We start from the raw sequence: 26,441 nt of genomic DNA, 5'->3' as shown, positions 1-26,441 counted from the left end.
GTTAGTCTTCTGAGCATTAAGTACAAGACTTATTTTCTTGTTTTTAGTTAGAACATTAGTGATGTCCCAAAGATTTGTGTGCTGTATAGCAGTGCTTCCCATCATTATACCACAGACTGAGACCATGGCATTAGATCCACAGGACGCAGAGAAGAAGGGGGGGAAAACGTTTTCATGCTGCTATAATTCATGCAAGCAGAAGCTAGAGGCTCATGTAGGGGCAGGATCAGCACTGGCTGTGGAGATGGCAGTAGTAGCATCAGAAGATGCAAGGACCAAGAAGCAGTTGTATGTGTTGGATTCAGTGGCGTAGCCACAGGTGGGCTTGATTTATGGCTCAGGCCCACCCAACAGTTGCACATGTTTAGTGGTAACTTGTGGGAATCCCAGGCTCCGCCAGCTTAAGATTTCCCCCTGATGGTAACAAAAACGCAACAGGCACCTGCGCATGCTCAGTTTTTAGTGCATTTCTGCTGCCAAGATGGAAAGAAGCGTTTTCCCACCAGCTGAGATTTATTTTGGAGGGGGGGGGGGAGAACACTTGGTGCCCACCCAATTCTTGCCTAGGCCCACCCAAAATCTGTTGTCTGGCTACGCCCCTGGTTGGATTGAAAGTGGTTGTGCAGATAGGAAGCAGAAGTGACGGAGTGGATGATTACACAGAGCTATGCAAGCAGGACTACCAGGACTAGTATCGGCTTGAGGGTTTGGCAACTGTAGTATTGAGGAGTAACTGAAAGGAGAGATAAACATTGAGACTGGTGGCGACTGGATCAAGGGAGAAAGACTGGTATAAACAAGAAGGGAAAGAAGGCTAGTGGGGAGATGAATTAGGGTTCATAAACTTTGAGGTTAGTAAGGGGCAGGAGATTCTCAAACCAGTCCTCTGGACACCCAGCCAGTTTAAGTTTTCAGAAGATCCACATTGAATATGCACTAGATAGATTTGCATACAATGGAGGTAATGCACACAAACTTCCCATGTACATTCATGGGGGGGGGGGGGGGGGGGTCTCCTGATAAACCTGATAGGCTGAGTATGTCCTGAGGACTGGGATGAGATCCCATGGTAATGGGTCCACACAACCAAAAAAGTTGGGAATATCACTTGCACAGTTGGCATACTGAAGGTTGATGCCTGAAGTTGGTGTGGTCTTGATGCTGGATTGGAGTTCAAGACTAAATATTTTACCATCTTTTGAAACACACATCTGCTGAACATAGATTCCCCAAACTTTCCACGTAACTGCAAATGCTGAACAAAAGACAGAAATGCTGAAAAGTTGCTTATTGGCATTTATTTAGCTTAAGCCATTCTGAACCCAAAGGCTTACATATTACAAATATTAGGCATATTTTTTCCTTTCCTGTGATAATTTTGCTGCAGTTAAACCTAGCATCCTAATGAAGCTATGCAATATATTCATCCCCCTTTGAAGAACACAACCTTCAGGGATCCAGCTGAGGAGCTCCTTACTTACCCAGCTAAATCCCTTTGAAAAGTGTTGCTGTAGATTATATTAAGAGAAAATGTAATGACACCTTGAAATATGATCAAGGAATAGGAAAGTTGCCATTTTAAATAATCAAGCAACATTTAACAAAACATCTAATGTTTCCTGATCCAGTGCCTCTTGCTATCTGTTGCCAGTCAGGGTTGATTGAGATTTGTCGTAGGAAATTTGCATGACCTTGTGATTTGGGGAAGAAGATGATATCTATCCCACTACTACGCCTCCAAAGCTGCAGTGTTTAGAATGATCCTCCTTTTCCACAACACTGTAAGTGCAGGAAGTCTGGTCAAAAATGAGTTCACAATGTTTCTCATCAAAACCAGAAGGTCGAATAGCCCTGGACAAAAAACAAAACATCTGTTAGACACTGTAGTAGCAACACCAGGACATGCTAGAAAGAACATATTTCCTTCTAACTAATATAATAAATTCTACATATTATTGGGGGCTCTCCCAGTCTGTTTACCCTTTTTCAGAAGGCAAGAATAATCTGAACTTACCTTCCACAGCAGGACAGATAGACTTTGTTATCGTGAGATAAACAGTTGCATGTATAGCAGTCTGTTGTGTTCCAGCTGCTGCCAATTTTGTGGATCACATTCTTTTTGTCAACACAGCCTGAAATAGAAAACCAATCTAAATTCCATCACACATTGTACAGGTTACAATGGAGCAACAGGCCAGTAATGGGAATTTGTACTTTCTACTAGTCTGGTCCCTGGCCACAAGACCAGCGACATCCCAATTAATATTAAGTTTTTAGTGTTTACATCATCGTACTACCAACATTTTGTCCATTCTTCTGTGGTTTTATCAGGGACTGAAAAAATATCAACGGAATGTATAACTTAACTACCAACTTGAATGCATCTTTAAAACCCTGGGAACGCAAAACCTACAAACCATTTTATACAAGGTGCATTGGTCATTCTGGTTTAACTGAAAAGACTAGATGGTTAATTTGTCTTTCTGAGCTGTCACTTCTGTGACAAAACAGGAACTGGGAGGGTACGGGAGAACACCCAATCTATTCATTGCTTTACTGGATGGGATATAGGGCAGCTTGAACTAGCATTTCCTGAATGTTGAATCAGATGACACTTGTTTATCTCATTGGCAATATTGAAGAAGGTATGCAGCAATCTCCCAACACAATTGCAAAAGGGGAAATAGCAAAACCAGAGATAATTGAAACACACTTCCAGTTCTATCTCGCCCTTTGATATGGAATTGGCCAAGCTTATCTTTTGTGTTCTCCGGAATCCTCCTCTGGTTCCTAGGTAGGACAGATTTTCTGATGCTTATCTTTAGGGTCCTAGACTGGGAACCACTGGCTTCCATTTTTTTCCTGTAACACTCACAGAAACACTTTGCAAAAATCATGATTTCTTCTTCAGTACTTCAATCAAGCAGTTTACTGATAGTACCACTAGCCCTTCAAAAGAGCGAACCTCAAAAATACTTCTTTTGGGAGATAGAAAAAATAGGGAAAGTTATTTTCCTCCCCAAAAGGCAAACTGACAAGATTCTCTTAAAATTCTTCTCAAAAAAATCCTTCCTGGGTGTTAAGTATATGCCAGGGTTTGATCCCTCACACTCAGACTAGACTAAGGGTCAAGATGCAATGCGCTGTTTTGGTCCCATTCATTTCCTGAGGAATACTGAAAAGTTGTACTAGTCCTTCTCCCCAGCTTCTCCATTAGGGTCTGTATCTCTTCAGATCTCCTGCTTTAGGGTTAGACTGTTGACCTAGGGCAGCTTCTTACCTTGTACAAGGCTTAGCCAGCCATGAAGAGAGGCAGCTCCATTTTACTGCTCCTTGAACACACCCAGTGGTGGAATCAAAGCTCTCCTACAAGATCATATTTCTCACTCCCAAAATACAGGGCCTAAATAGTTCTCTCCAGATCCTGCAAGGATATACTCACTGCCTAGTGATTAGACATATAGGCCCATTCTTCATTAAATCACAGCACTCGCAGATCATGTTAGGAATAGGGATTCCAGTGCTACTCTACTGATTGGGAGCAGTCGACAAACCATCCTTTGGCAGCTTGTGGCATATATTTTATAGTTATTGCATCCCTACTACTCTTACTCAGCTTATACATCTTGGGCAATGAAATGTATATTCTGTATTTTTAGCCAGTGGTGTGTTTTCAGTGCCTTCAGAGGATTCAGTGAATCCCCAGCCCAACTTTCTTTTTTTTGTTTTCTTGCTTGCTTTCTCACACAAGCAGGAGGCAAGGCCAGCTTAACCGTTGTATCAGGTGAGGTACTGGCCATAAAGGGAGCCAAAATCTCCAGCTACTGCTGTCACTGCCTCACCTGGTGCAATGATAAACCCAGGGCTGGTCCTAGGGTCTCTGGCGCCCCCCAGCAGACTGCATTGGCACCCCCCCCCCCCATCTCCTTTCTCTCTTCTCCCACCCTGCCCCTGTCCAGCGATTCTCCTTCGCCCCCATCCCCATCCCATTTATTGCCACCTGCCCGCCCTCTTCTCCCCACAACATCCGCCCTTGGTGCTTTAAATCTTTAATTTACCTCAGTTCCAGCAGCCGCGTCATTTCAAAGCCCTGCCCGTCTCTAGCCTTCCCTCCCTTCGTGAGTTCGTTCCCTCAGAGTCCTGCCCTCAAGGAAGTGACATCAAAAGGCGGGACTCTGCAGAACGAACTCACAAAGGGAGGGAAGGCTAGAGACGGGCAGGGCTTTGAAATGACGTGACTGCTGGAACTGAGGTAAATTAAAGATTTAAAGCACCAAGGCCCTCATGATAAAAATCCCCATGCTGTTCCAAATAGCGCTGGAACAGCGCAGGGCTTTTCTGCATCGATGATCAGAGATAATGCATGCAAATTTAAGCAGCGCTATTATCTCTGATCAAGGGGTAGAGGTGCAGGAGAATTGTGCCTGAGCATGCACTCTGCACAATTCTCCCGCACTTGTTTGACAGGCCTGGGCTGTCAAAAGCCCAAACCTGTCAAACACAGGGGCTGGAGGTCCAAGGGACCACCAAGCCCTGATTACCTCTGCACCGAGCAAGGCAAAACAGGGGCTGGAAGTCCGGCGGACCTCCGGTCCCCCCAACGATCTCACCCCCCCCCCCCAAGTTCAGGGAGGGCTGGAGATCCGGTGGGTCTCCAGCCCCCCGAACCCCCAGAAAATATCAAGTGGCCGCCGCCGGCCAAACCCTCTCCCACCCAGTGAGCGACCGACCGGGGGGGGGGGGGGGGGGGGGCTGGAGGTCCTGTGGACCTCCAGCCCACCCCATCTAGCGTTATCCTGGTAGTCCATGAGGATTAAAAGTAGTACTAGAATCGCTCCCTTACATGGTCTGTAGCCCCGCCCAGCACATCCCAGGATGCAATGGACGGGGCTGGGCGCCGCCATTTTGCCGCGTCGTCGACTGGAAGAGGAGGGAGGCAGGCTGTGTCCCTCCTCCAACTAAAGGTAGGGGGGCCGGGAGGGGGGTTGTCACTACTAGTACTACTTCTAATCCTCACGGACCACCAGGGATTGGTAGGACAACGCTAGGGGGGGGAGTTGGGGTGGGCTGGGGGGTTGTCACTACTAGTACTACTTCTAATCCTCACGGACCACCAGGATAACGCTAGATGGGGGGAGTTGGGGTGGGCTGGAGGTCCACTGGACCTCCAGCTCCCCCCCCCCCCGGTCGGTCGGTCGCTCACTGGGTGGGAGAGGGTTTGGCCGGCGGCCACTTGATATTTTCTGGGGGTTCGGGGGGCTGGAGACCCACCGGATTTCCAGCCCTCCCTGAACATGGGGGGGGGGGGTGGGATCGTCGGGGGACCGGTTCGCGTTTGCTTTGGGGGGAACTGGGGCCTGCCAGTATGCAACTGCATGCTGGACAGGGCTCACCATTCCTCCCTAATGATCGGCGCAAACTCTAACGCCAGCTCGGAGCTGGCGTAGATTTTGCCGTGGCCAGCAACCTAATCTTTGGCGCGCTGGATGCTGATCATTGGGGATGAATGCGTTAAGCGCTGATTAGCATGCATTTGCAAGCTACTTGCGCTAAGAGCCCTGTTTAGCATGCATTTGCATGCTACTTGCACTAAGAGCCCTCGAGTGCGTTGTTTCACGCGCTCGAGGGCTCTGATCATGGGTCGGCAGCAAACTCTGGCGCTAGTATGGCGTTAACAGCCTCTAGCGCTGGAATTTGCTTTTGATCATGAGGGCCCAAGGGCGGCGCAGTGCCGCAGCGGCGCCCTTAAAGGCAGGCGCCCCCTGCGGTGCTTACCCCGCTTACCGGGTTTGACCGGCCCTGGTTAAACCTTTCTACTCTTTCCCTCCCCTCCCCTCCCAGTGGGTTCAGCGTATCCTCTCTCCCTCATTTGCTCCAGCATTGCTCCCTCTCCACACCTACCTGTGGCCCTCCAAATCTGCCATTAGCAGTAATGTGAAGAGAGGCTGCCTCTGGCCATTCCCTGGATGTTCACTCAGCCAACACCTTACCCACAAGAAATTACATCAGAAGAGATGGGACAAATGGAGGGAACCCCTGTGGGCTGGTTGGAGGCTTCCCCTTTTTCACAATGCTGATGCTGGCAGGTTTGCAAGACCACAAGTAGTTGGGGGGGAGGGAGAGGGGCACCAATGTTGGTAGAAGGGGGTAGGGCATGAAAAGTTGGCTTAGTAAGTCACAGTCCCTTGGGGAGTCATTTCACATTTCTCTTCTGTCTGATTACCAAACAAGTCTTGCCAAAACATAAGTCAACAGAACTAAGTGTACTCACTGAGGTCATAAAAACTGTAAACCATGTAAAGCAAAATTTTCTATATTCAGTACTATTTGCTGTATTATATGATGAGATGGGAGCTGATGATAAACAGCTTCTATTGCATGCCAAGGTACATTGGTTATCCCAGTGAAAAGTCCTGTCAAGTGTATTTGAGCTATGAACTAAGCTTGTTGAGTTTCTTCAGAGCAAAAGCCCCATCTCAGGAACAAGTGAATGAAAACCTTGCCTAAGGACTGCAGCATTTAAGGAGTCAATGATTGTAACTGCAGAGCTAATAATTATTCTGGGAGTATCTTTGATGCAAGGGAGGACTGAAGGCTCAGCTGGAATTTGTTCTACTGTTCTGTGCCTGGATACCTATTCTTGATCTGTGAAAGGGGTATATGAGAATATATTGCACCCCATGCTCCCAGGGTTCATTGCTGAATGGGGGAAAAAATCTACAGGTCACTGATTTTGTGGCATTCTAGCTCCAAATCCTGACCAGTAAAATTATTAAAGAAAGAAGTGCAATCACACTGATTTGGTTGTCTAAAAGAAAAACATGATTTACTGTTGAACTCTTGAAGTGACAGAACCAAGCACAGTAAAAACAAAAAGATCAGGGGTGTTCTTGGTATAGTTTTAACACATGTATCTTATAGCTAGGATATACAAAAATTGGGTAATAGTGCACTGCTAAGCATCTTATATTTGGAGGAACTATTATGCTTACCAGACTTTTAATATATGCCTGAGTATGCGTAATATTGGCTGCCCCTCCTCTTAGCAGTGAGTTCCAGAGCTTGACTATGGGTGAAGAAAAATATTTCCTTTGATTTGTTTTGAACTCTTTATGTTCTTATGGGGGATATGAGATTGTAATAACTCCTCCTGCCTTTTAATGTGACCGATATGGAGGTAAGCTTTAAAAAACAAAAAAACTAAAATGGAATTTTTTTCTCAAATTTCAAAGCATAGAAATAGAAACACTGACAAAAAAATACCTCCAATCACTTACATAAGTATTGTCATACTGGGAAAGACCAAAGGTCCATCAAGCCCAGCATCCTGTTTCCAATATTGGTCAATCCAGGTCACAAATACCAAAAAAGTACAAAACATTTTCTACTGCTTATCCCAGAAATAGTGGATTCTCCCCAAGTCCATTTAATAATGGTCTATGGGCTTTTTCTTTAGGAAGCTGTCCAAATGTTTTTAAAACTCCGCTAAGCTAACCACCTTTACCACATTCTCTGGCAACGAATTCGAGTTTAATTACACGTTGAGTGAAGAAATATTTTCTCTGATTCGTTTTAAATTTACTACACTGTAGCTTCATCGCATGCCCCCTAGTCCTAGTATTTTTGGAAAGCGTAAACAGACGCTTCACATCTACCTGTTCCACTCCACTCATTATTTTATAGACCTCTATCATATCTCCCCCTCAGCTGCCTTTCCTCCAAGCTTATTAAAGATTTCATAGTATAGGATAGTCAGGATACTATATGGGAATAGGCTATTGGAGCCTGAGCTCAGTCTCCTTGTTTTTAGGGGTCCTACAAACATTTTATTGCTATTATATGTTCCCTGGTACCATGGCTCATTTTCAAAGCACTTAGACTCACAAAATTCCATAGGTTACTATGTAAGTCTAATTGCTTTGAAAATATGATTTCTGGCAGTGTGAGGAATGAATGGAATTTGATAGTTGGGATGGGCTGAATTGGCCATATAGTCTGTCTGTGGTATTCTATCAGAGTAACAGGAACTGGGCTGGAAGAGTACAGGATTGAATATGATCTATTCACTTCCATGAGAGCAGAGGCAAGGGGTTAGGGGTAGAGGTGGGTGGGTGGACGGGGGGTGGGGGGGTGGGGTGAGAGAGATGATGAACGAGAAGGTGAATAAAGCAAGCTACAATGAAATGATACCGCAGGCCATGGTATAGTTATATTGGTATCAGCAGGTTGCCTGCTCATGCGGTATCTACCAGAGCTATCTAATCAGCATGCCTGGCTCCAGTCCACATTAGTCAGGAAAGAAGACCCAGGCTGTTACCTCCATAGCTTTATAATTTTTACCATTTGTAAAGTAGTGTGTAATCTTCAGACAGGAAACAATGTTGCTGGAATTTATTAAACTGCAGAGCACATCAACATTCATTCTTCTTAGTAAAGGTAACCAGTTACATAGGATCAGTTGTTAAATGGGATCACTGGTAATGCTATCTTTATTTGCTGGATTTCAAACATGAAGCAGTTTAGGATACATCATTCTTACCTTCTGGAAGTTTGTTGGGGGACTGAGGCTGGACAGGCTCCACAATGCATTGTGCATTGCATTGTATTACCACAAAGACAACAGCAAAGGTGACTACCAAGAAACCCTTCTGCAAAAGACATCCGTGAAAACAAATTAATAGCAAGCCACGTACCACAGCTACTTCTGCAAATAATCAGAAAGGACCTAGCTAAAGACATGCTATATTCACAAACTGCCTGTGGATTACAGGGATGCCAGCTGGCTTCGCTTTTTAAAAGAGCTGATTTCACTAATTAAAAAAAAAAAAAAAAAGAAAATTTTGTCTCAAAACAGATCTCATAAAAGAAAGCAATGAACCATGCAAAATAGAGGGGACAACCTCTTCAAACAAAGGCAAAGGAGTAAAAAGCAACAAGAAGATGAAGAAAAGAAATTGAAAGATAATATAGGGGCTCATTTTCAAATACTTGATTCAGCTTTGAGTACGAGATCTCAAGTGCAAAAAGTCAATTAGTCTCATGTCAAAAACTGAGACTAGTTAGGAAATTACAGATACACTCGGGTAAAATATGATTAAACAGGGGTCCTTTTACTAAGCTGCTTTAAGCGCTAACACATTACCGTGGGAGTAGGGTGCGCTCAAGCATCTTGCAATAGTTTTTGTATGCGCATGCGCTACCCACACACTAAAAATAAAATCTATTTTTTAGTGCTGGGAGTGGGTCTGGAGGTGGAGAGTGGGCGTGTTCTGCAATTTCAACTATGTGACTTAGACTTTACTTGCCTCACATTATAGAATGCGTTTAGTCAGTTCTATGTGTAAATTCTAATTAATGCCAATTAGTCAATAATTGCTTAAGTGGCAATTATCAGCACTGATTGGCTTGCTAACTATGTTGTGCATGCAAATCCAGAATATGACTGGATTTGTGCACACAACTTAAGTCACACTATACAGAATCCTGGGGTTAGCGCCAATGTGTATGGGCTTCGAATTTTGAGCAGGATTTACTGAATCCAGTCCAATCTGTAAGTGATACTCTCTGCCCATGTGTATGACTACCTGTAAAATACATGCTATGTAAAAAAAATGTGTCTATTTACAGAATAGCGTTTAGGCAGAATTTTTCTAATGGTTTATTCTAATGATTTATGCACATAATCACTGCATCTTTATTAATACCTACAGATATCTTCCGCTAGCCTATATACTGTTTATTGTAAGCCGCATTGAACTCAAACTTGTTTGGGATAATGTGGAATATAAATGTCAGAAATAAACAAATCAGCACAGCTTCATTGCCACATGCTAACCAATTAGAGCATGTTTAGTACATGATCCCTTATTGCCTACATAATCAGTGTCAGTAGGAACTCACACACTAATGGGAAAAGTAGCACATGCAGAACAAGAGGAGGAAAATTCCCTCACGTGAACCACAAACAGAAAAGTGAGGTAGATTCAAGGAGGATATCAAGGAGTCTAATTCCAAACAGCACATGGCCACGAATAGGGAAAATACAAAAATCGGCCATTTTATCCCGGTGATAAAAATGTCCTTAGAGTGTGGGAATGGCCTGTGTAAGGCCATGCTAAGGCCACATTTTACTGGAGTTTGGTAAAAAGGGCCCATAGAGAAGAACCATTAAGAATATAAGCAATGGCATTCTGTGCTAACTGTAATGATCTCAAATAACCTTTCAGTAATCCTAGGAATTGGTTGTTACAGTAATCAAAATAAGGAATGATTAAACTTTGAATTACTGTCCTAAAATTACACTCAAGTAGTCCCTCAATTTCCACAAGCTTACATTTAAGGACATTAAGGGGGGAAAGGGAAGAGAAATGGGACTTGATATACCACCTTTCTGTGGTATTTTGCAACTACATTCAAAGTGGTTTATATATATATATATATATATATATACAGGTACTTATTTCGTACCTGGGGCAATGGAGGGTTAAGTGACTTGCCCACAGTCACAAGGAGCTGCAGTGGGAATCAAACCCAGTTCCTCAGGATCAAAGTCCGCTGCTCTAACCACTAGACTACTCCTCCACTCTGTTAAGATCTGCCTCCATGAGTTTGCTAGCTGTCTCATCTTTTTTCACTGTTTTATTGGAGGAATATGGACTTGATTACTATCCTCTTTGCAAGCAGTGAGATTTTTGGACAATGTTTAAAACGTTTTTTTTTCTTAAATTTCAACAGCCTTTCAACAGTGATTTAAGATGAACGGTGGCTTTTTTTTTTAAATGATGATGATAGTTGTAAACAGATGTACAATTATGTTTTGTTCTGCATGTTTATCTACACCCCACCAAGAATAGTGGATCATATGTGTTATAAAATGTTTATTTATTGATTGGAAAATGTGTTTTAAGTACTTTTGTTGAAATAATACATAGAAAAAAAGGATTCATGTTAACAAGGAAGGAGAATCAGATACTGTTTGTACTTCATACATGTAGATATGTTAAAAACATGTACGGCCCTGTTTACTAAGCCGTGCTGTAGAAATATATGGGGGTCTCTAGCATTAGTGCGTGCTAATTTTTTGTGCACACTAAAACACTAGCACGCCTTAGTAAACAGGACCTATAGTTATGTTTCAATATTTACAGATTTTTCTTTTTATATCTCTGATGCAGTTTTTAGCCAAAAGGGCTATGTTAGGTTTTATGTAATATTTTAATTTGCCATTAATACATTTTTAATATAAAATTATAATTTAGTATTTTTCTTATTGGTAATTGCTACATTTAAGTATTTATTAAATTAGATTTTTTTTGTAATGTTTCCTTTTTAATCCAGGAAGCAAAGCAATGTCATTATTGAAAAAGGTACTATGGTACTATTTGATGATGGGAAGAACAGTAGGGGGCTCTTTTATCGAGCAGCGCCAAAAAGTGGCCTGTGGTAGTCCCAGCGTGGGTCTTTACCAAGCGCTGAGGCCACTTTTAGTGCTGCCAGTAAAAGGCAGATTTTTCTACTTTTCCAATAACAGCCATGTATTCATTTCACCATTAACGTGTGGCCATTAGTTTGTGAGTCCTTACCGCCACCTATTTTGTAGACAGTAAGGGCTCAAGTGCTAATCAGCACGGGACAATGTCCATGTGCTAGCTGATTAGCATAGCCTACTCTCTGCCCCCAACCATTTATTTATTTAGATTTTGCCCACACCTTTTCAGTAGTAGCTCAAGGTGAGTTACATTCAAGTACACTGGATATTTCTCTGTCCCAGGAAGGCTCACAATCTAAGTTTGTACGTGAGGCAATGGAGGGTTAAGTGACTTGCCCAAGATCACAAGGAGCAGCAGTGGGATTTGAGCCGGCCACCTTTGGATTGCAAGACCGGTGCTCTAATCACTAGGCTACTCCTCCACTGCCTATGGATTACAGGGATGCCAGCTGGCTTCGTGTTTTAAAAGCGCTGATTTCACTAATTTAACAAAAACAGAAGAAATTTTTGTCTCAAAACAGATCTCATTAAAGAAAACATTATTTTTTAGCACATGGGTGGCACATGCAAAAACTATTGGAGGACACCTGAGTTTTTTTTGCCGTGGCGGAAAAAGGCAGTATTTTCCATTGATGTTGGTAAGGGCCTTGCAATAATTTTCCAATTGGTGCATGACCATTACTGCCTGAGCCCTCAGCCCTTAATGACACCTATTTAGAAGGCGGTAAGGGCTCATGCACTAATCTGGTGGTAACTGAGCATGCCTACTCCCCACCCTAGAAAATAATTATTTTCTAGGACAGGAAATAGCGTGCACCAAAACCAGAACTACCACAGTGTGCGCTAAATGCCACACAGCCCATAGGAATATAATGGGCTGCATGGCTTTTAGCGTGAGGACACTAAGAGGGTCTTTTTACAGAGGAGCACTAGCTTTTATAGTGCACGCTAATTCCCATATGCTAAAAGCTAAGATGCCCATAGGAATATAATGGGCTGCATGGCATTTAGTGTGAGCTAATCTTTATTGCGCACTAAGGGGGTCTTTTACAGAGGTGCACTAGCTAATTCCTGCATGCTAACCGCTAAGATGCCCATAGGAATATAATGGGCTGCATGGCATTTAGTGTGAGCGCACTAACGGGGTCTTCTACAGAGAAGCAGTAGCTTTTTTAGTGCATGCTAATTCCCATGTGATAAACGCTAAGATACCCATAATAATATAATGGGTTGCATGGCATTTAGTGTGAGCACACTAAGAGGGTCTTTTACAGAGGAGCACTATCTTTTTGTAGTACACGCTAATTCCCGTATGCTAAACGCTACGATGCCCATAGGAATATAATGGGACCTAAATCTATTAGCATGCTTTAGTAAAAGGACGGCAAAATTATATTTTTGGATTATAGCCTAGAAATCCAGAAGCTCACAGTGATGTTTAGCCTGGTGAAAAGTATGAGTAGCTTTCTGGAGTAGTACTTTTAAACGGGCTAGCGTTGCACTTGTCATGACAAAAGTGACCCGAATAAGTCAGAGTCCTGGGTGCATCTGAGTCTCTCTCAAATTTACTGCTTCGTGCTTCTCTTAACACTAAAATTTTGCCAAAGAGATCCTCCTCCTGGAGTTCATAGGGTACATTATCACAGTACTTGGAAATTGTTTGTAATCAAGCCAGTGGCAGCCAATAACATTTGGGACTATTTCGCGTTCTATGGTACTTGAAAATGTTCTTTCTCCATCAATTATGCAGACCAGCTGCTTATTAACGATGCCATTCTTATTTTTCTCTTTTACTAGTAAAAAAGGCCCGTTTCTGTTTTAAAGGAAATGGGCGCTAGCAAGGTTTTCCTTGGAGTGTGTATGTTTGAGTGAGTGTGTGTGAGAGTGACTGTGTGAGAGAGAGTGAATGTGCGAGTGTGTGTGTGACAGAGAGAGAGAGAGTGAGAGTGGGTGCGAGTGTGTGTGTAAGAATGAGAGTATGTGCCAGGGTCCCCCCTCCCTCCCACTTCCAGGGTCATCAATAATGAAGTTTTTTTTATTGAAATGGGTTGATAAGGGTTGGCAAGTATGAGGAATTTAGTCTTTTCCCAAGAAGATGAAACTGGATGCCCAAGATTCCATCAGATCTAAACTGGTTTTAATGTCAGGTAAAATTTCTAGTAATTCCCTTTTGAAGGGGATATAAATGGTGACATAGCATAGATGAAGGAATTAAATCTGTGAGCCTCCAGTAAGTAACCCAGTGGTGCCATCATGGCATTGAATAATATGGGTGACAAAGGAGAACCCTGTGGAACCCCACATATGGAGTCCCAGGGTGAGGAGATATGACCTGATTGTTTTACTTGGTAGGATCTTGATATTAGGAAACTGTGGAATCACTTTAAGACAGTTCCACTAATACCAAAGTGGTCTAATAAGTATAACAGTATATTATGGTTAACGGTGTCGAAGGCACTGGACATATCAAATTGTAAGATTATTATTTTATTGCCCATGCTCAACTCGTTTCTGAAATTTGCAATAAGGGTAATGAGCACTGTCTCAGTGCTAAAAGATGGCTGGAATTCCAATTGTGTACTGTAAAAGATGGAAAAGGCCTGTAGGAACTCCATGAGCTGACTACTAAACCTTCCATCACTTATACCAATAAAAGAATAGAGGCTACAGATCTATAATTAGATGCTTCACTTCTACTGGCCTTGGGGTTCTTTGGGATAGGTGTTAGAATTATTTTGCCATCATTTTCATGACTGCAAGCAACTGATAAATAGTTTGGAAGCTTAGAAGGTAGATGGGACATGTATCTAAAATACATTGTGAGGTTGTGTACTTGGATAGAAAAACGTTTTACTTCATCCACTGTGTGTGTGTGTGGGGGGGGGGGGGGGGGGTGGACAGAACTCAGACCATAGACCATGTTCTGTCTCCTGGCATACAGCAGAATTGACAGATGGAAGAATATATTTGTCAATATTGGTGATTGAGCCTTTCATTTCTTGTCTAATTTTATTAATTTTCTCCTTAAAGTAATTTGCTAGTTGGTCTGCGGAGGGAGTAGATTCATTGGTTGCAATCAGAGATTGCGTGTTAAGTAGACTATAATAGAGCTTTCTGGTATTTAATGTGTAGCATAATAGTTTTGGCTTTTTATTCTTTTAGTAATTTGTGCCAGTTGTCTTCTATTTTTGCTTTGGACCATATTCTTTCTAGACGCCTGCATGGTCTTTTTACCTCTATGTCATTGAACCATGGAGACAGTTTTTTGGCAGTTCTAATCTTTGTTTTTGCAGGAGCTATATCATTTAAAAGAGTTTAAAAAGGGGTTAGATGGTTTCCTAAAGGACAAGTCCATAAACCACTACTAAATGGACTTGGAAAAAATCCACAATTCCAGGAATAACATGTATAGAATGTTTGTACATTTGGGAAGCTTGCCAGGTGCCCTGGGCCTGGATTGGCCGCTGTCGTGGACAGGATGCTGGGTTCGATGGACCCTTGGTCTTTTCCCAGTGTGGTATTACTTATATACTTATATCTAAACATATACCCTCCTGTTTACTAAGCTGTGCTAGCGGCTGCCATGCGCTAATGCCAGCACAGCCCATTCACTTTGAAAGGACTGTGTCAGCATTGCTGCATAGCAGCTTCTAGCTCAGCTTAGTAAATGGGGGGGGGGGGGGGGGGGTAGTATTGCATGAAGTTTGATTGAGAAATGGCATTTTGGACTAGAAGGTAAAGGGATCAATTTTAAATCTTGATGTGAAGGAAGAGACCTGAGCTTTTTTTTCTTGATTTGTGTCTTCTTTCCAGTGGAGGGTTAAAGATAAATTATTATGATCAGACCATGGGACAGGAGTCCATACAGGATTAGAAATAAAGAAGTTTGTTAGATCAATAAATTGGTATATTAATAGATCCAACTGATGGCCTTTGATATGGGAAGAATTTCCAAAGGGATTAGAGAATTGCCAAGTTTTAAGGAAATGTAGGAAACATTTAGTATGTGGGTCTTCAAGTTTGACTAAATGGAGATTGTCAACTCTCAGTAATAGATTATCTGATTTGATTTGACACATGTTAGAAATGAACTCGGTGAGTTCCTCTTCAACTGCATTCCAATTACCTGGAGGACGGTAAAGCAATAAGATATTAAAATGATTTGCTAGCAAGTCATAAGATATTATATGCAATAATTTCTAGACGGGGTGATAGGAGTTCAGAAGTGATGGTGACTTTGAAGAAAGACATATATTAAAGCAATGCCACCTCCTCTTTTCTTTTCCCTTGTGAGATGGGCGATGCAACCTGGTGGGCATATGTCATTGAGGACAGGGTCATCCTTCGATCATAACTACATTAGTGTAAAACCAGATTGCGACTCCTCGATCTAGTCTTTAATAGTTTGTTTTATTGATAACCAACCTGGCATTAATATAAGTTAGTGGAATAGCTAGATATGAAACAAAGGCATCTTTCAACGGAGTGATTGATTTACTGATGACTACGTTGAAATTATGCTAATCTTGGTTTATTAGAATGATTAGATAGTGCCTAGAGCCTATCTGTATACAGGCCTTCTGATGACAGTATGTCACTCACATTAGTGAGCTGATGATACTAAGATTTGTAACACAGTGGACACCCCAGAGGGAGTGAAAAACATGAAAAAGGATCTGAAAAAGCTAGAAGAATGGTCTAAAGTTTGGCAATTAAAATTCAACGCGAAGAAATGCAAAGTGATGCACTTAGGGAGTAGAAATCCAAGAGAGGCGTATGTGTTAGGCGGTGAGAGTCTGCTAGGTACGGATGGGGAGAGGGATCTTGGGGTCATAGTATCTGAGGATCTGAAGGCGATGAAACAGTGTGACAAGGCGGTGGCCGTAGCTAGAAGGTTACTAGGCTGTATAGAGAGAGGTGTGACCAGCAGAAGAAAAGAGGTGTCGATGCCCCTGTACAAGTTGTTGGTGAGGCCCCACCTGGAGTATTGTGTTCAGTTTTGGAGGCCGTATCTTGCTAAGGATGTAAAAAGAATTGAAGCGGTGCAAAGAAAAGCTACGAGGATGGTATGGGATTTGCGTTACAAGACGTATGAGGAGAGACTTGCGAACCTGAACATGTATACCCTGGAGGAAAGAAGAAACAGGGGTGATATGATACAGACGTTCAAATATTTGAAAGGTATTAATCCGCAAACAAACCTTTTCCGGAGATGGGAAGGCGGTAGAACAAGAGGGTATGAAATGAGATTGAAGGGGGGCAGACTCAAGAAGAATGTCAGGAAGTACTTTTTCACGGAGAGGGTGGTGGATGCTTGGAATGCTCTCCCGCGGGAGGTGGTGGAGATGAAAACGGTAACGGAATTCAAACATGCGTGGGATAAACATAAATGAATCCTGTGCAGAAGGAAGGGATCCTCAGGAGCTTAGCCTAGAATGGGTGGCAGAGCTGGTGGTTGGGAGGCGGGGCTAGTGCTGGGCAGACTTATACGGTCTGTGCTAGGGCTGGTGGTTGGGAGGCGGGACTAATGCTGGGCAGACTTATACGGTCTGTGCTAGGGCTGGTGGTTGGGAGGCGGGACTAGTGCTGGGCAGACTTATACGGTCTGTGCCGGGGCTGGTGGTTGGGCGGAGGGGATTGTGCTGGGCAGACTTATACGGTCTGTGCCAGAGCCGGTGGTGGGAGGCAGGGATAGTGCTGGGCAGACTTATAGGGTCTGTGCCAGAGCTGGTGGTTGGGAGGCAGGGATAGGGCTGGCCAGACTTATACGGTCTGTGCACTGAAGAGGACAGTACAAATAAAAAAGTAGCACATATGAATTTATCTTCTTGGGCAGACTAGATGGACCGTGCAGGTCTTTTTCTGCCATCATCTACTATGTTTACTATGTTTACTATATAGCTGTTTCCAGTTCTGTGCTATAGAATCTGTATTTGTCTGCTTCAGTACATGTTTTGTGAACCATCCTGTCTGTTCTGTGTTGCAGTTATTAGTATCTCATCTTTAGAATTAAATTCATTTTTCTTTAACTATTCCTGTGCAAGGTTTTGATAAGGGTGTCCAACCTCTGTCTCTCAAGTTCCACAACCCAGTTGGATTTTCAGGATTTCCTTCATGAATATGCATGAGATGTACTTGCATGCACTGTTTTGCTTGCGATTAAACTACAGTGTAGTAAATTCGAAACAAATCTGAGAAAGTTTTTCTTCACCCAATGCATAATTAAACTCTGGAATTCGTTGCCGGAGAACATAGTGAAGGCGGTTAGCTTGGCAGAGTTTAAAAAGGGGTTGGACGGTTTCCTAAAGGACAAGTCCATAGACTGCTACTAAATGGACTTGGGAAAAATCCACAATTTCAGGAATAACTTGTATAAAATGTTTGTACGTTTGGGTAGCTGGCCAGGTGCCCTTGACCTGGATTGGCCGCTGTCAGGGACAGGATGCTGGGCTCGATGGACCTTTGGTCTTTTCCCAGTATAGCATTACTTATATTCTTACTAGTAAAAAAGGCCCATTTCTGACACACATGAAACGGGCGCTAGCAAGGTTTTCCTTGGCTCCCCTGCAGCCACCCATGTCCAGCAACCCTCCTCTCCCCCTGCAGCCACCCATGTCCAGCAACCCTCCTCGCCCCCTGCGCCCACTGCAGTCACCCATGTCCAGTGAACCTCCTCTCTCCCCTGCCCCCCTCCTGCCACCCGTCCAGTGACCCTCCTCTCTCCCCTGCCCCCCCTCCAGCCACCCATGTCCAGTGACCCCTTGCCCCCCTGCAGCCACCCATGTCCAGCGACCCTCCTCTCTCCCCTCTCCCCCTCCAGCCACCCATGTCCAGCGACTCCCTGCCCCCCTGCAGCCACTCATGTCCAGCGACTCTCCTCTCTCCCATGCCCCCCCAGCCACCCATGTCCAGCGAACCTTCTCTCTCCCCTGCCCCCTCCAGCCACCCATTTCCAGCAACCCTCCTCTGGACATAGATCAGCTGTGAGGCATGTTTTTTTCCCCCTGGGTTCTGAAGTTGACTTCTGAAAGAGTAAATCTTTACTCTCCAGACAAGAAAAACTCTGGCTACTAAATAACTATTGCACATAATAAACGTTTATTCAAATTGTCAAAGAAGCCAATCAGTAACTATTGAAATATTAACAAATAAACTCCCAATACAGCAAATAAAAACAGAGTTTTCCCTGGGAGCTGTCAATATGTCCACCTGCTAGTGTAGGCACATTGAGGCTCTCCATCCTCAGTTCTGTTTCCTGTTAAATACTTTTTTCTTCCTTTCTTCCTTATCTTAATTATAATTACCCTTCCTACATAATGAATATGCATCTTTCCAGAATATTCTATTCCTTTTATGGCAAAAATCCAGTTCCAGTCTTTTCCAGCTTCTGACAGTTTAAAATCTGTCATATAAAGCATAAGTTTTTATTTGATATAAGCTGAATGTCCTTTGTATGCACAGACATCCCACTAGCCCCCTCCACCCTTTGGTTTAACCTACAATGTTACCCACACTCCTTACTTCTCCCTCTGATTGTTTATCTGGATACAGCAGGCGTCCTTGATCATAGGAGTCTCTGGCTCTTAGTTTGCTGACCAGCAACTTATTACAAGTTAGCACAGGTCAGACCACAGCCCAAGAATGCTATTTACCAGAAAAAGCACATTTATGCATCTCTTAAGTCTGCTCCCAGCTCAAGAAAAGCAAAAATAGCTTATATTAAAATAATAAACTATAAATATAGAGGGTTTGTGTCTTGCTGTGGCCTCTGTAATATACAATATTGATTGTGGAAATCCTGAAAACCCGACTGGCTGTGGAGCTCCCAGGACATGTGTGGGAACCACTGGGCTACAGGGTAGAAGAGAGAGAGAGAAAAGCTAAAGGCACCATCATCGGGAGTAGGGCATTTTGCAGTTTACATTCTGGGATCAAGAAAGTATGATGGTGGAGCTGGAAGTTAAGGAGACTGTTCCAGAGACCTAGAACTATTCACCCAATTAAGTTGTTTGATCATTTTTACAAGTACTCTGTGCTGTTTTTGTGAACAATTTGTCTCATCGTTTTCATTGTTCTTCTTTTGTACGTACTTATACACTACTGGAGTGCCTATTAAAGGGAGTTTATATTTTAAAGACAACTCTTGACTCCAGTATTCTTCTTGCCTTTTTCCTTACTGTGCCTACTTATTATTTTCCATGTAAATTTGAAGCTCATTAGAGGGGAACCATTTAGTCTGTGCCACTAAGAGAAAAGAAATGTACACATTTGGCCAAAGGCAGCACAAATTGTGCCAGCATCTAGGACAACCTTCAGCCACAATGTACGAGGGGATTGCTACACAATGAATAGTGCTTAGAATAAATGTTTCATTAAAACACAGACTGCTAGCAAAGCAACCAAGTAGCCCAATCCAGAACCTGAGAGCAGTTGCCTTACCCATAGAGGAGAAATCACAGGTGCAAGGCTCCACATAAACCCTTAACCCAACCATTCTGTTTCATTATCCTTGCCAGCTCAATCACGGCAGACCCTATTCGATTTCTGGTCACCTCCTTCTCATGCTCTTTTAACATTGCTTTATGGATCTTTCCAAGCATATTTAAATTCTGTCACTCCTTAGATTAGTATCACATCTACTGGCAGGTTATTTTGTATATCTACCTTCCAGTAAAAGTAATATTTCCTTTTCTTCTCAGTCTCCCTCCTGTTAATTTCACATTATGACCTATTGGCCCCTGACCATGTCTTCCTATGTGTAATAAAGTGTGAAACAGATATAATTCTTCTAAATTTTACAGATTTTTTTTATTTTTGTTACATTTGTACCCCGCACTTTCCCACTCATGGCAGCTCAATGCGGCTTACATGGGGCAATGGAGGGTTAAGTGACTTGCCCAGAGTCACAAGGAGCTGCCTGTGCCTGAAGTGGGAATTGAACTCAGTTCCACAGTTCCCCAGGACCAAAGTCCACCACCCTAACCACTAGGCCACTCCTCTACTCCACTGATTGCTTATCCATAAGTACATAAGTACATAAGTAGTGCCATACTGGGAAAGACCAAAGGTCCATCTAGCCCAGCATCCTGTCACCGACAGTGGCCAATCCAGGTCAAGGGCACCTGGCACGCTCCCCAAACGTAAAAACATTCCAGACAAGTTATACCTAAAAATGCGGAATTTTTCCAAGTCCATTTAATAGCGGTCTATGGACTTGTCCTTTAGGAATCTATCTAACCCCTTTTTAAACTCCGTCAAGCTAACCGCCCGTACCACGTTCTCCGGCAACGAATTCCAGAGTCTAATTACACGTTGGGTGAAGAAAAATTTTCTCCGATTCGTTTTAAATTTACCACACTGTAGCTTCAACTCATGCCCTCTAGTCCTAGTATTTTTGGATAGCGTGAACAGTCGCTTCACATCCACCCGATCCATTCCACTCATTATTTTATACACTTCTATCATATCTCCCCTCAGCCGTCTCTTCTCCAAGCTGAAAAGCCCTAGCCTTCTCAGCCTCTCTTCGTAGGAAAGTCGTCCCATCCCCACTATCATTTTCGTCGCCCTTCGCTGTACCTTTTCCAATTCTACTATATCTTTTTTGAGATACGGAGACCAGTACTGAACACAATACTCCAGGTGCGGTCGCACCATGGAGTGATACAACGGCATTATAACATCCGCACACCTGGACTCCATACCCTTCCTAATAACACCCAACATTCTATTCGCTTTCCTAGCCGCAGCAGCACACTGAGCAGAAGGTTTCAGCGTATCATCGACGACGACACCCAGATCCCTTTCTTGATCCGTAACTCCTAACGCGGAACCTTGCAAGACGTAGCTATAATTCGGGTTCCTCTTACCCACATGCATCACTTTGCACTTGTCAACATTGAACTTCATCTGCCACTTGCACGCCCATTCTCCCAGTCTCGCAAGGTCCTCCTGTAATCGTTCACATTCCTCCTGCCTGTATAACAACACACTGTAGTGGTTCTTTGATTTAGTGTGATCTACTCTTTTGGCTTGAGTGCTTCTGCTCTTTGCTGGCCCTCCAGGCAATCACCTAGTCTGCGTACTGGTTATGCTGGCCCTGCTCCAATTCTATCCTGATTGTCTTCCTCACTAGATCCTTTAATTTCTACTTCTCTTGTCTGTAAAAGACCCACAGGTTTCAGTCCTATTTCCAGTCCTCTTTTAACTGAACACTTGCATTGTTTGACCTTATCTGTTCTGTTAGCTTCAAACATCTTCATAGGCTTAAGACTCTCAGATCAATTCCTGTACTTTGACTGCCCCCTCTCTATTGATCTGGGTATTTGACTTTCTGTTTTGCTGTGTCTTCATGCTGCCTCACAATCAACATCTTACAAATAGAGGGACCTTTTTACTAAGCTGTGCTAAAAAGTGGCCTGTGCTATGGGTTTCCTTGTGTGCTGAGGCCACATTTAGTAGGGGTGTAAAATGGCCACCTTTCCATTTTTCCTATTAATGGCCAAGTGCTAATTTTGTAAAATATTGCTTGGCCATTAACCTGTGAGCCCTTACTGACACCTATTTAGTAGCCAGGAAGGGCTTGCGCGCTAATTATGAGCTAATCAGTTGACGTGCGGCAACGTAGCTATGCTAAATGATTAGTGCTGGGGACGCCTACTCTATGCCCCCTAACACACCCTTGGTGATAAAAAAAAATGCAAACTGTTAATGCCTGAACTACCACAGGTTGCCTGAACGCATCCAATGGTAGTGTATTTTGGTATGTGAGGAGCATGTGTTAGTACTTAACCACAGCTTATTAAAAGGATCCCAGAATTTCTTTGCTTTTTCCTTATTGTTTCAGGGCACTCTTCTACCCTTATTTGATCCAGTGTCAATTCTTCACACAATATGCAATTGGAAAGAATAGATTTCTAAACACACAAAACCAAAAACAGTCTGTACTCACCATTGTAAGATGCCTCTGTGTTTCCTCAGAATGCTAACTTTGTAAAGTTATCTGACTGGTGAATTTATCTAGTTCTTAGGAAAGAACAGAAGTTCCCACCCCTGAGAGTGAAAGGCTATAATTAAGGTAAAGAGGTCAGGCACCTGCGAAATATTAGTTAATGACAGGGATTAGTTAATCACTAGTTAATCACAGGAATTAGGTAATCACTAATGTTGAAACACATACCAGGAAATGTAGATGAAAAGCGATGACCACAAATACTTGCAGTCTAAGCAATAAAGTTCATGACCTTCAAGCCCTGATGGTGGAGGCAGACTTAGACATTGTTGCAATCACAGAGACGTGGCTAAATGGTTCCCATGAATGGGATGCAAACATACCAGGCTATAATCTATTTAGGAAGGATAGAGAGGATTGTAAAGGTGGAGGAGTAGCTCTGTATGTGAGAAATGATATCACGGCGACTGAAATGACAGGGACCTGGGGAAAAGAAGAAGCGATATGGATCACCTTAAAAAGAGATGATAGAACCTCTGTCCACGTGGGTGTTGTCTACAGACCCCCGACACAACTGGAGGACCTAGATAAGGATCTGATCGCAGATATTCAAAAGTTAGGAAAGAAGAGAGAGGTGCTGTTGCTGGGAGATTTCAATCTGCCGGATGTAGATTGGAAGGTTCCGTCGGCGGAATCAGAAAGAAGTAGAGAGATCGTGGATGCTTTCCAAAGTGTTTTGCTCAGACAAATGGTGACGGAACTCACGAGGGAGGGAGTGACACTGGATCTGGTGCTCACAAATGGGGATAGCGTGCCAAATGTCCAAGTGGGTGCCCACCTGGACAGCAGTGACCATCAAAAGGTTTGGTTTGATATGACAGCTGTAGTGGAGGGCGGCCACTCAAAACTCAAAGTCATGGATTTCAAGCGTGCTGACTTTAGTAAAATGGGGGAATACCTGAGGAAGAAGATGATAGGCTGGGAGGAAGTACAAGAAGTGGAAGGATAGTGGTCCAGGCTGAAAGAAGCTATAAATAGGGCCACAAACCTTTATGTAAGGAAAGCAAATAAAAGCAAGAGAAAAAGGAAACTGATATGGTTCTCCAAACAAGTGGCTGAGAAAATAAAGGCTAAAGAGTTGGCGTTCCAGAAATACAGAAAAACTCAAGAAGAGAAACACTGGGAGGAATACCGGATGAAACTGAAAAGATGCCAAGAGAGAGATACATCTGGATGGGCTGAAGATGGGACCCGAAGTGGTGAACTGGATTAGGAACTGGTTGATGGCAGTGGCGTAGGAAGGGGGGGGGGGGGGGGGGGCGGGGGGGGCGGTCCGCCCCGGGTGCATGCGCTCTGGGGGTGCCGGCCCCGCTGGTTCCCTGCTCCCTCTGCCCCGGAACAGGTTACTTCCTGTTCCGGGGCAGAGAGAGCAGGGAACCAGCGGGGCCGACGCAGCTCCGAGTGACGTACACTCGGGGCGGATTGGCTCTCCCGCAGGTAAGAATGCGGCCGGGGGGGGGGTTTCGCTCCGGAGGGGGGTGCGCCGCAGAGGGGGGGTCGTGCCATGCTGCACCCGGGGGGGGGGGTTGCGCAGTGGCGACCCGCCCCGGGTGCCATTAGCCCTCGCCACGGCACTGGTTGATGGACAGACGCCAGAAGGTGGTGGTTAATGGAATTCGCTCAGAGGAGAGAAAGGTCAGTAGTGGAGTGCCTCAAGGATCGGTGCTGGGGCCTATTCTGTTCAATATACAGTGGGGGAAATAAGTATTTGATCCCTTGCTGATTTTGTAAGTTTGCCCACTGACAAAGACATGAGCAGCCCATAATTGAAGGGTAGGTTATTGGTAACAGTGAGAGATAGCACATCACAAATTAAATCCGGAAAATCACATTGTGGAAAGTATATGAATTTATTTGCATTCTGCAGAGGGAAATAAGTATTTGATCCCTCTGGCAAACAAGACCTAATACTTGGTGGCAAAACCCTTGTTGGCAAGCACAGCGGTCAGACGTCTTCTGTAGTTGATGATGAGGTTTGCACACATGTCAGGAGGAATTTTGGTCCACTCCTCTTTGCAGATCATCTCTAAATCATTAAGAGTTCTGGGCTGTCGCTTGGCAACTCGCAGCTTCAGCTCCCTCCATAAGTTTTCAATGGGATTAAGGTCTGGTGACTGGCTAGGCCACTCCATGACCCTAATGTGCTTCTTCCTGAGCCACTCCTTTGTTGCCTTGGCTGTATGTTTTGGGTCATTGTCGTGCTGGAAGACCCAGCCACGACCCATTTTTAAGGCCCTGGCGGAGGGAAGGAGGTTGTCACTCAGAATTGTACGGTACATGGCCCCATCCATTCTCCCATTGATGCGGTGAAGTAGTCCTGTGCCCTTAGCAGAGAAACACCCCCAAAACATAACATTTCCACCTCCATGCTTGACAGTGGGGACGGTGTTCTTTGGGTCATAGGCAGCATTTCTCTTCCTCCAAACACGGCGAGTTGAGTTCATGCCAAAGAGCTCAATTTTTGTCTCATCTGACCACAGCACCTTCTCCCAATCACTCTCGGCATCATCCAGGTGTTCACTGGCAAACTTCAGACGGGCCGTCACATGTGCCTTCCGGAGCAGGGGGACCTTGCGGGCACTGCAGGATTGCAATCCGTTATGTCGTAATGTGTTACCAATGGTTTTCGTGGTGACAGTGGTCCCAGCTGCCTTGAGATCATTGACAAGTTCCCCCCTTGTAGTTGTAGGCTGATTTCTAACCTTCCTCATGATCAAGGATACCCCACGAGGTGAGATTTTGCGTGGAGCCCCAGATCTTTGTCGATTGACAGTCATTTTGTACTTCTTCCATTTTCTTACTATGGCACCAACAGTTGTCTCCTTCTCGCCCAGCGTCTTACTGATGGTTTTGTAGCCCATTCCAGCCTTGTGCAGGTGTATGATCTTGTCCCTGACATCCTTAGACAGCTCCTTGCTCTTGGCCATTTTGTAGAGGTTAGAGTCTGACTGATTCACTGAGTCTGTGGACAGGTGTCTTTCATACAGGTGACCATTGCCGACAGCTGTCTGTCATGCAGGTAACGAGTTGATTTGGAGCATCTACCTGGTCTGTAGGGGCCAGATCTCTTACTGGTTGGTGGGGGATCAAATACTTATTTCCCTCTGCAGAATGCAAATAAATTCATATACTTTCCACAATGTGATTTTCCGGATTTAATTTGTGATGTGCTATCTCTCACTGTTACCAATAACCTACCCTTCAATTATGGGCTGCTCATGTCTTTGTCAGTGGGCAAACTTACAAAATCAGCAAGGGATCAAATACTTATTTCCCCCACTGTATTTGTGAGTGACATTGCAGAAGGGTTAGAAGGTAAAGTTTGCCTATTTGCGGATGATACTAAGATCTGTAACAGAGTGGACACCCCAGAAAGAGTGGAAGACATGAAAAAGGATCTGAGGAAGCTAGGATCTGAGGAAGCTAGAAGAATGGTCTAAGGTTTGACAATTAAAATTCAATGCAAAGAAATGCAAAGTGATGCACTTAGGGAATAGAAATCCACGGGAGACGTATGTGTTAGGCGGTGAGAGTCTGAAAGGAACGGACGGGGAGAGAGATCTTGGGGTGATAGTATCTGAGGATCTGAAGGCGACGAAACAGTGTGACAAGGCGGTGGCCGTAGCTAGAAGGTTGTTAGGCTGTATAGAGAGAGGTGTGACCAGCAGAAGAAAGGGGGTGTTGATGCCTCTGTATAAGTCGTTGGTGAGGCCCCACCTGGAGTATTGAGTTCAGTTTTGGAGGCCATATCTTGCGAAGGATGTAAAAAGAATTGAAGTGGTGCAAAGAAAAGCTACGAGAATGGTATGGGATTTGCGTTCCAAGATGTATGAGGAGAGACTTGCTGACCTGAACATGTATACCCTGGAGGAAAGGAGAAACAGGGGTGATATGATACAGACATTCAAATATTTGAAAGGTATTAATCCGCAAACAAACCTTTTC

General features: G+C 43.9%; 1 protein-coding gene across 1 annotated transcript; it reads right to left on the bottom strand.

The window, feature by feature from the left end:
• Positions 1–1,292: 1,292 nt before the first annotated feature.
• LOC115471201 (beta-microseminoprotein-like) lies at positions 1,293–22,462 on the bottom strand. The gene is made up of 4 exons (XM_030204902.1): positions 22,437–22,462; positions 8,540–8,648; positions 2,015–2,132; positions 1,293–1,851 (listed from the first exon to the last, which is right to left on the bottom strand). The coding sequence occupies exons 1-4, from the start codon at positions 22,437–22,439 to the stop codon at positions 1,719–1,721; spliced, it is 363 nt and encodes a 120-aa protein (XP_030060762.1). The 5' UTR covers positions 22,440–22,462; the 3' UTR covers positions 1,293–1,718.
• Between the last annotated feature and the right edge of the window lie 3,979 nt (positions 22,463–26,441).

The sequence above is a fragment of the Microcaecilia unicolor genome, chromosome 5 (assembly GCF_901765095.1).
Source record: "Microcaecilia unicolor chromosome 5, aMicUni1.1, whole genome shotgun sequence".
In the NCBI taxonomy this organism is placed as follows: domain Eukaryota; kingdom Metazoa; phylum Chordata; class Amphibia; order Gymnophiona; family Siphonopidae; genus Microcaecilia; species Microcaecilia unicolor.
The sequence above is the reverse complement of the archived record's forward strand: the minus strand, read 5'-3'. Positions and strand labels throughout refer to the sequence as shown.